The sequence below is a fragment of the Oryzias latipes genome, chromosome 16, assembly GCF_053564925.1.
Source record: "Oryzias latipes strain Hd-rR chromosome 16, Olatipes_Hd-rR_3.1".
NCBI classification, from domain to species: Eukaryota; Metazoa; Chordata; class Actinopteri; order Beloniformes; family Adrianichthyidae; genus Oryzias; species Oryzias latipes.
Window position 1 is genome coordinate 17,008,218 of NC_136252.1, and position 10,499 is coordinate 17,018,716.

The 10,499-nt window shown below is 35.4% G+C and overlaps 1 protein-coding gene across 3 annotated transcripts; it reads left to right on the plus strand.

The window, feature by feature from the left end:
- Nucleotides 1-547: 547 nt before the first annotated feature.
- elovl4a (ELOVL fatty acid elongase 4a) lies at nucleotides 548-7,357 on the plus strand. 3 transcript variants are annotated; one of them, XM_023964399.2, is made up of 7 exons: nucleotides 548-617; nucleotides 1,427-1,509; nucleotides 2,603-2,790; nucleotides 2,915-2,995; nucleotides 3,532-3,703; nucleotides 5,263-5,390; nucleotides 5,511-7,357. In XM_023964399.2, the coding sequence occupies exons 2-7, from the start codon at nucleotides 1,443-1,445 to the stop codon at nucleotides 5,835-5,837; spliced, it is 963 nt and encodes a 320-aa protein (XP_023820167.1). In that variant the 5' UTR covers nucleotides 548-617; nucleotides 1,427-1,442; the 3' UTR covers nucleotides 5,838-7,357. The 3 variants fall into 3 exon arrangements, with proteins under 3 accessions (XP_023820167.1, XP_023820166.1, XP_023820168.1); XM_023964398.2 differs by having other exon boundaries at nucleotides 567-792; XM_023964400.2 differs by having other exon boundaries at nucleotides 602-668.
- Nucleotides 7,358-10,499: the final 3,142 nt, after the last annotated feature.

A 10,499-nucleotide genomic window follows, 5' to 3' on the forward strand; every position in this document is an offset into this window, starting at 1 on the left:
GGGACCATCTTTTCCGGTCTAAGTGCTATCTCCGCGAGACTTCACTTCTGCTGCTGTCCGCTTTCCCATGTGCGCATGCGCAAAGCATCCTTCTATCATCCGCCCCGCGGACAAGTGGAATAAAAGACCAGACGTCAAGCCGCTCAATAACACATTGGAACAGACCGGAAATAATGTAATAATACTTTCCACCAAATGTTTGAAATGGGATAATGATTTTTGTGGCCTGCTTATATAATTTGGAACAAATAGGGACTTACTTTTTACTTACTTACTTTCATGGCACCTTTCTATTTCAGTTCTTTGATGTAAAGTAGTTGGTTTTTGATAAGGGATTCGAATTTTGAGAAGCATAAACATTTCATAAGAAATGTATTTCAGTTTTCAATTTTGCAAAAAGACTATATATATTTTAGGTAAAAGGAAAAAAATATATATTTGAAAATTTAGCTGTATGTTTAATACAAATTTAAGACAATTCTTTGTTTTGTCTGCTTGAACGTCTCTCTGGTCTATTATTTTGAAAGTATTACCGGATGCGGCATTTTTTCTCCGCCGTTTGGGCAGACGCTCGTGTTTCGGGGATCTGGGGTGCCATTCGCTGAAGCAAATCTGCGGTCAGTATGGTCCCTTAACGAGAAATTCGTGATTCCGTCGTTACTTAAACGGTGCGTTCTGTGGAGAAATTGATCTATTTCTTTTAAATAAATAATAATCATAATAATAATTAAAAAAACCGATAGATGCTAAAGTAACACAGCCTCGATGACCTTCTAATAACATACGGAAACGGTAAGGCGAAAAGCATCCTTATCTTCTCGATTCAGCAAAAAGGAAAAGCGATGGCGAGAGATGCTGTAATCTCTTTTCTAGATCCTGCAGCAGACACGATCTGGAAATCACGAGCCATCGGTTCAGTGTATGAAATGAACTAAAGATAATAACAGATTAGGATTTTCTCCTCTCTCCTTCTAAAGCTGATTATTATTAGGCCTAACTGTGGCGGATCGTCCCGTGGAAGGCCAGATTTCATGGTGCAGAAGGCAAATTCAAAAGCTGTCATTTATATTTTGGGGGAAAATAACTAAAAAGGGTTCTATGCAAGGGATGTGGGCTCAAGTGAATATTCAGGGATGGTTGTGTCTTTGTCAGGTACTGCAGGGGAGCGCGCAAAATGTGCCAAATCCTGCAGTGGCGCTCCATCCACGCTTAGCTGCATGAGGAGAAGGGGAGGGGTGGTGATGTTTGATCTGTAGGATTGGTGGTTTAAAAACGCAATAAAAATGTTGTTAATATTTTTTTTTCATGTGAATGTGTCTAAAATTGTATGTTCCCATTTATGTGCCGCACATGTGCTGTTTTAACCCGGGTCTGTTTGTGTAATGCTTTTCTAGCCCACTATTAAGAGTTGTCTGTTTGATTCCAGGTTGACCCTCACAGTCATGGAGATTGTTACACATTTAATCAATGACACCATTGAGCTCTACAAATGGTCCCTGACTATTGCAGGTAATGAAAAAAACTAGATAATGAAGCTTCACCTGTATCCACTCTACTTTTTTTGTAGTTGCATTCAAAAAATAAAACATTTGCAACTTAATTGTTTAGAGTTGATATTTTACTGTCTGTGAGAAAAAGTTACAAAGCCACAATGTCTTTATTAAAATTGCTATAATAGTCTATTTTACCTAAACAGTACTTTAATTATAATGTAAAATAAAGAATTTACAATTTAAATGATTTTTTTTTGTATTTACCGAGTTATTCATTATATAATTCTAAATTATCTTGTGTGTGTTTGCTTCATCTTAACTTAACAAGATCTGTTAATAAACCTTATTTTATCTAAAAAATTTTTTTATTGTGTAATAAGCTTGTTGTTCCACTTCGAAACACTTAAAGGGGACTTGGGTTTATATGACCCAGTAAAGTATTAAACATGATACTTTTGTTCTATTCTTTCTGCAAACAACAGTGTTAGACAATACTAGCATGCATCTTGCAGGTTCTAAAACCCTCTGTGGATTTTCTTCCTTACTGGAGATCTAAGTATTGCAGACAGTCCAGTACCCTCTATTATTGCTTTTATAAAAAGAATTTCATATTTATTGGTAAATCACATGGGCTGTACTGTCATGTTGTACTCTTGGACATTTTATTCTTTGGTTTTCCCTGTACAGTTCTTGTAACAAATGTTGGTATGCATTTCTAATAAATTAGGTTGTATTCTACCAAAACACTAAAGGTTTGTTTTGTTTTTACAGAAAATAAATATGATTTACATCTAATTTGATTCAACAAAATTGTAAAAAAAAAGTATATATATATTTTATTTTTATATATATATATAAAAAAAAATTTTTCCCTGTTTTTTTTTACCAGCTTTTCTAAATATCCAGTTTTGTCGCATTTTGAGGAAAAGTGTGGAATAAAATCAAATTTATTATTAAAAGCTTTCTAAAGACATAAATCTAGAACACAATAGCATTAAATCAAAGTGACAGCCCATCACAGGAAAATAGAACTTCTCCTTGACTTCACCTTCCAGTGATGTAACACTGAACCTACATTTTGTGTTAAAATATGTCAACGTATCTTGCAGACAAACGGGTGGAGAAATGGCCTCTGATGGACGGCCCTCTTCCCACTCTGGCCATCAGCACCTCTTACCTGCTTTTCCTCTGGCTCGGACCCAAATACATGAAGAACAGAGAACCTTTTCAGCTCCGCAAAACTCTGGTCATCTACAACTTCAGCATGGTTTTTCTTAACCTGTTCATCTTTAAGGAGGTACTTATTTGCCCCTCTGGTGTGTGAGTCTCCTCAATAATCCCATCGCATATAACTGTTCCTCGGAGCTTTGCTTTCGCCTCTCTCAGTGTTTCAGCAAAGACCTTTTTTTTTTATTTTTTAGCTGTTTATGGCGGCACGAGCAGCACAGTACAGCTACATTTGTCAGCCTGTGGACTATTCGGAGGACCCTAATGAAGTCAGGGTGAGTCTTTCGTCTCTCTGGGACACAGAAATTTAAAATTTAACACAGTGATGGGCTAATTTACAGGCCCTGGTATGTACCTTGATCCTTCTAGTTCTTTTGTACTTTCCAATGAGTTTTTCTAGAAGAAACTAAATACCTCGCAATACTTTTACTGACAAATTAGCATTGGAAGCTCCTCTGTTTATATATCATCAGGAAAATCCACACACTCTTTTTAGAAACCTGATCAGCTGGCATTCACCTGAACTGGGATCCAGTTTTCAGAAAGGTGGGAGCTGATGGGTGTTCAGTTTCACCTTCTTCTTTTGCTCCATGACGTATACCTGCCTAGAGAACAGGGAGTGTTTTGGTCTCAGGTGACTTTGGGGTGCAGAGTCACCAGATTTAAATACAAAACACACCTGTCCTTTCATTCAGTTCCTGTGTTAAAACCTCAAGTATGAATTGAAAAATTGCTTTCCTCATTTTTCTCACTTTCTGTCGCCATGGCCTCGTGCCCCGCCCACCCATTCAACGGCCGGTCTTGGAAACAGATGGCTGGAGCTTTGTGGTGGTATTTCATCTCAAAGGGCATCGAGTATTTGGACACAGTGTTTTTCATCCTGAGGAAAAAATTCAGCCAGGTTACCTTCCTGCACGTTTACCACCACTGCACCATGTTCACACTCTGGTGGATCGGCATCAAGTGGGTGGCAGGAGGACAGTGTAAGTTGCTCACATTACAGTAAATCCCTTTGCTACTCATCTTCACAATGCAATGGATCAGAATTACACAAAACATATACATAGACATTTTTTCAATGATTATACTACTTGTTTAAGTAATAAACATACAAACCAAGTAGGGCTGCACGATATGAGGAAAACTCGTGATTTGTGATATCAGTGATCAACTTTGCGATGACGATATAACTAGCGATACGTGAACAAAAAGCAAAACAACTAAATACATTTCACTGCAACGGTTAAATTTAAAGAAGAGTCAACATAACTCAAAAATACTCCAAATGACCCACATCTACAAAAGAGGCGAGCATCTAACATAAAAGGGCTCCATTCGATTGGTCAAATGCATGAAGGGATTTACTTGATTCAGTTAAATACTTCAAACTGCCATAAGATTGCTTTAGCACATTTAAGGTAACTATTTATCGCAATTTTCGACGACTATTGCGATATGTGTATTGCACAGCTTAATATGCACAGCTTAATATGGAGATATCAATAAATGTGTAATTCATTGTGCAGGCCTAAAACCAACAAACCAGTTTAATGTTTGAAAATGGACAAAGACTTTTACCTTTTCTCTTTTTGGATTTTCTCTTTGCGTTAAATGTTAATGCAGTTATCTTTCTGAGATATTCGAGCTTGAACCACAAGATATTTGTCTGCACTCACGTGCACAGCTTCCTGTAAAGTGTGCAGAGAAGACAAAAAATGTGCCAAACATACTGGTTTAATTTATTTAAACATTTTCATGTCATTCTGTAATTAAATTACTTATATGATTATATAAATGATTTATATAACACAACAATTTAAAAAAAAGAAAAAAAGTTTGCATGTGATGTCATATACTGTAGTACAACCAAAGGTCGACTTTATTTTTTAGCGTATTCTACCAACAAAATGTTTTTAAAGTGCTGCATAAATACATTTTGTATCAATAGGCAGAAGAAAGGAATATAAAAAGAACAAAGAAGACTGCATAAAAATAAAAATATCAAAAATAAATTACATTTAAAAAAAATAACAAAGGCAAAGATGAATTTTAAAAGTGAGCTTAAAGTCCCATTCTGATCATCTTTTTACCTATTGTAAAGGCTTTACCAGTGGAACAACCACACCCCCTCACCTCGTTGGTGAGAGCTTTTTATTTAAATGCTCCCCCACTAGCTTACTGCCTCTCAAACCCCCTACCTGGCATTACTGGTGCAACAACATTGGCGAGCAATATTAGAGCTGTACGGTTTTGAGTCAAATTCCAGCTCAGACGAGGAAAAATAAAAAAACATTTTATGCTTTTTTTTAATGCTTTTTTTGTATTATATTCGTTGATCTTCTTCTGATTTACACAGATCTAATTTAAGAAATATTCAGAAATGCAAATTTAAGTTTAATATTCTTAATATTTGTCCTCCATCATCAGAAAAATGCCACAAAAGCACGTTAAAATTTTTTTTTATTAGAGCGGATCTTTAAGATGAGATTCCAGATCGGGAGGCTCAGAGAAAATGATTTTGCTTTTATTTCCTTTTTTGCAGCTTTCTTTGGGGCTCACATGAACGCACTGATCCACGTCTTGATGTACCTGTACTATGGCTTGGCCTCCTGTGGACCCAAGATCCAAAAATATCTTTGGTGGAAAAAGTATTTGACCATCATTCAGATGGTAAGGAAGCATGACCCTGGTGAAATCCAGTTTCCATTTGAAAGTATATATGTCTGAACACAACTAGAACAAAATCTGAGCAGAAAACAGCTGAAATGTTTCTCCCTTTTTGTCTGTCAGGTTCAGTTCCACTTCACCATCGGGCACACGGCTTTGTCTCTCTACGTCAACTGCGACTTCCCCCACTGGATGCACTACTCCCTCATCTGCTATGCCATCACTTTCATCATCCTGTTTGGCAATTTCTACTACCAGACCTACCGCCGCCAGCAGCCCACGCGCCGTGAAACCGCCTCGTCCTCCAAAGCAGGCAGGGCTTTCTCTAATGGCACCCTGAACGGGCCCAGCAAAGCAGCCGGTGGACCGGCGCTGATGGGCAGCAAAGAGGAGAAGACCCAGGAGAACTCTGGGAGGAGAAAGAGGAAAGGACGTGCTAAAAGGGATTAGGAAAACAAAAAAGATATGAGGTAGGGCCATGCTTTTTGGTTGCTTTTTCTGAAACATGAAAGACTAAATGTAAAGATGTTTCTCATGAGTGTGAGGTACTTTTTAAAGCCATGATCTGAGTTTTAGAGGAAGAGCGAGCCAGGATTGCTCAGAGGAGAGGGTTGATCTGTCTATGAGAGGTGTCAATGGTCATGAATGAGGTGACCACCATTCTTAAAAAAACAAAACAAAAAAAACAGTGGGGTGTGGGAGAGCCTTTCTCCTCTTCATTGCGGTGCCAAGTTACATAGATCTGGTTCAAAGGGTGATGGACAGCAAACATTTGAAACAGAAATAACGCCTTACAGGCTTTTTGAACGCGCTTGGAAACTTACCTGTAAAAGCACCTGGTTGTATTTTTTAAAAACGTAGTTGTAAAAATGCTGCTGTATTAAGACAGGACTACAAATAAGAACATTCAAACAACAATTCCTGTTTGAATGCATCTGACTGCATTAAGATCCTTGGTATATATACATATATCTAAAAGTGATAATCATGTGCACTAACACCCTTCCATCTTGTTTAAGAGACTATTAAGTTTACACAATCTCATACATCAAAAGTTTTGAAATGTAGACACTTATTTTTAGAATTCTGTCCATTTTTGTGTAGATAAAATAGCATTACTGAGAGGTTAGATTAAGTTAAAAGCAGAAAAAGGAGGTTGACATTGTTTCAGCATCTATTTAAGATTCAAAACTTGTCAAAAGGTGTATCTCAGAATTTTACGGTTTATTTGTACAACCATCATCCATTCCACTTGTGTGTCTTGTGAACTGTAATGAGTAGTATCCAGATGGAACTGATGATATCCCGTGTTTTCTCCTGGACAAAAACACAGCGGGAGTTTTGTCCTTGGAGGTGTTTATCTGTCTTTTTGTATTCTATCCTCTCTGAACTTGTTGTTTGTCTTAGACGCGCCGGTCCAAACCAGGCCTCTGTGGTGTTTCGCGCTCTTTTGTAGTTTACATCCAGTCCTGACCATGTTCACTTCCTTTAGCACTGTTTTCTTAAAGTCTGTGTATATTTAAACCCTTTTTTGCAGCTCAGATCAGAGCTGGCTTGAATGTACATTTATCAAGGAATATATTTGTATGAAAATAGGTTTCTATACAGCAAGAGCTGTTGCCGCTCTGTATAGACGCTTTATGTAACACCACTATAATGAATACTTTTGCTCTTTCTTTAATGACCAGAGCAAAAATCTGCATTCAGCTTTTTTGCTTTATATTAAATTTTGATGTTATTTATTGTTTTTTTCATTGTTGTCTGCAGATTTCCATCTAGCTGAGATAGACTGCTTGTTTACTTCTGTTTTATGTGCATATCATGTGGTGAAATGTTGTATACGACACACTGACTGGACAACTATTTGTCCAAGATTCTTCTGCTTTGATTAAATTGTTTATAATTTTCCTTTTTTTTTGTATCACAACTTTGAATTTTCTTCAGTCAATATTAAACTGATTGCCTGTAAACATGTCTTTGCCTCTCCTTTTCGCATATATACTTTTTCATTTTTTGCCAATTTCTTATCAGATTTTTCAGTTTTTCTTGGACTGGTATTTTGTTTCTACCACTAGAGGACGCTGTGTTCTAATTAGATGGAAGATCGTCATAAGCCTTCAGGAGTTAACATTTCCTGTCACGTTTTGAAATGAAAAACACAAAATATATGATTTTCCTAATTACCCTACAGTTAAAATTTTTATATTATATTATATTATATTATATTATATTATATTATATTATATTATATTATATTATATTATATTATATTGTATTACAACACATTACATTATATTATATTATATTATATTATTTTACATTATATTTTATGATATTATATTATATTATATTATATTATATTATATTATATTATGTTACATTACATTACATTATATTATATTAAATTATATTATATCACATTATATTATATTATAGTATATTATATTACATTATATTATATTATATTATATTATATTATATTATATTATATTATATTATATTATATTATATTGTATTATATTGTATTATATTATATTATACTGAGTCACCTATTTCTACAGCAACTATACACTGAATTATGTTTAAAATGGGTTGACACAGGCTGATGGAAGTTTACAACACCTGACTGATTAAATATACTTTAACTTTTTATTGTCCAACATTATTGTTTTTGCTCTTCTGTAGGACTTTTCTTTTACCCCAAACAATAAATATATTAAATTGTATTTTACCACATACACATTTCTAATACCTCTAAAATAAAGCATGTTGAGAAAGGATAAACAAAAAATAAGTGTCTTATGGCATAATCGTTCACTTGGGATTTTATCATTTTAATGACCTTGGACAAAGGTTTCCATGGAAACGAGACACAGTAGCTGGTTGACCCCCATCCCTTGTCTCCTCCACCCCACACACTCCCTTCTCCAGGTAATTCTTGAATCAAATGAGGACTGTACAGGCAACATCATATCAAACTATTGCCTAGGGTTTAATTGAATGTGTGTGAGTGTGGTTTTTACATGTTTGTGTGTGATTGTGAATGCCTCCACTGTTTGGAAGTGGGAGACTGACAAGAGCAAACCTAACGCTTTTAGGTTTGTACAAAAAATATGTTTTCATCAGCAAACTCCTCTTTCTCCTCTTGTACTCATTTTAACAGAAAAGTAGTTTTTATTTTATTTTTAAACTTAGGTTTTCTTTAATTAATGTTATTTAATGGAAATACTTTAAACTTAAAACAATGCTACCAGCTTGAATAAAACCAACATTACGTTTTGCTCTGATTCAATCTGTATTGCATATTTATTTCAATGCCCAAATCCTTCAAACTGACAAAATGCAAGATTTTAAATCATTTTGGATCTTCTTTAGTTAAACAAAGCAACAAAACCGTGAGAGGAGAAGAAAGCCCCACATGATTTAGACATAGACCCTGTCTAATAGAAGTAAATGATTGAATAGTTGAGTGACAGAAGGAGGTTGGGGGAAGTGCTTATTATGTCCGCCTGACCCCGAACATCTGTCACTGTATTCATAGAAAATGGATCATCATGGACGCCTGATTGGTGCTAAAATGATTTTTCTGTCAATAAACCCATTAAAAAAGGAATTGTCTTTTAACAAAACAAGGTGTTATGAACAAATTGTGAGACAAAAACATTGGGAAAACTCTGATGAAAGCTAAATCTGTGCTGTGCATTTTTAGAGCAGAGCAACGCTCTGTTAATATCTGCTGCATAATCGTTTGTCTGAGCCACTAAGGTGTGATACAAACTACACCCATCCACTTCCTCTGTTGTAAATCTTTTAACAGCCTCCTATACAATGAAAAAAACTCTCTTCCTATGAGGCAAATAAAACAGTGTGGGAGTGGAATTATATTTGGAAAAGTGCAGTAAAAAGCTGTCAAACTTTCTAACGCTGGTCTGTTTCCACTGCTCACAGCGACAAAACCTTATGCACACTTTTTTCAATTTCTAATAGGAAGAACAGAACATTTTAGTGGATTAAACAACAATGTAAACATCCACTCGAATCAAAAGCTTGTTTTTGGTGTTTTGAACATGTTGTTGGTATTTTATCTGATGAAGGAGGACATATGTTAAGCGCATTAAGCTTAAAGTTGAAGTCTTTATTCAAATCCTAGTGAATCAGGTACAGACAAAAAAAGTTGTTGAAAAAGTTTGTAGTAGAAACTACAAGCGACAAGCCACAAGCTCCCTGCTCCGCTCCATTCTGATGCATCCACTTGCAGACAAATAGATCCATGTACGTCTTTGTTTTCCTCGTCTGAGCTGGCATCTGGATCAAAACTGTACGGCTGCATATAGGTCAGATATTGCTAACCTTTTTTTTTTGCACCGGTAATGTTAGGTGCTGTGAGGGACTGTGGGAGATGGTGTAAACAAAGGGATGATGGGAAATGAGGACAGGCTTACTCCACAACAAAAGTCCCGCCAACAACTTGGGGGGGAACTATTGCCGCTCTGCAGAAACTATGTCCTAGAAACAATTCAGAAAACAATTTTGATTATGATTTTGCCTAAAAACTACATAATCACAATTAAAAGACCAGTAGAAACAATTTTAAGTAAATAAATGATTGGAGTGGGACTTCAAAAATTAGTTTTTAAAATTACATATTTTAGAATATTTATGCAAAAGAAAAAAGCCTTGTCATGCTAAACTACAATGCAATAGTTAAAAAATAAATAAATAACAACCTTAAGAACAAAACACATACTTAACAACATATTGATAAACCTTGGAGTTAATTTGTGTGTCCTGAAGCTTTTTCACTTTACTCTTAAAAAAATAAAAATAAAATAATGTATCGGAATATATTGGTTGCCTAAATATTCAAGAACCCCTTGACCCTTAACCCTCTTAATTTCCTCTCCTCCATCTATGCTGGGAGACCACTCTAACTAAGGGAAACATTTTATTTTATTTTTCCAATTAATAACTTTTGTTGTATTAAAAGTCGTTTGTACTCACAATGTTTGAGATTAATGTGGGTGTATCAAATCTTGATTATACTCTCACACTGAAAGTGTGATGGGAAATCAACCATTTATTCATAAAACTTCCTGTTTGGGTCACATTGTC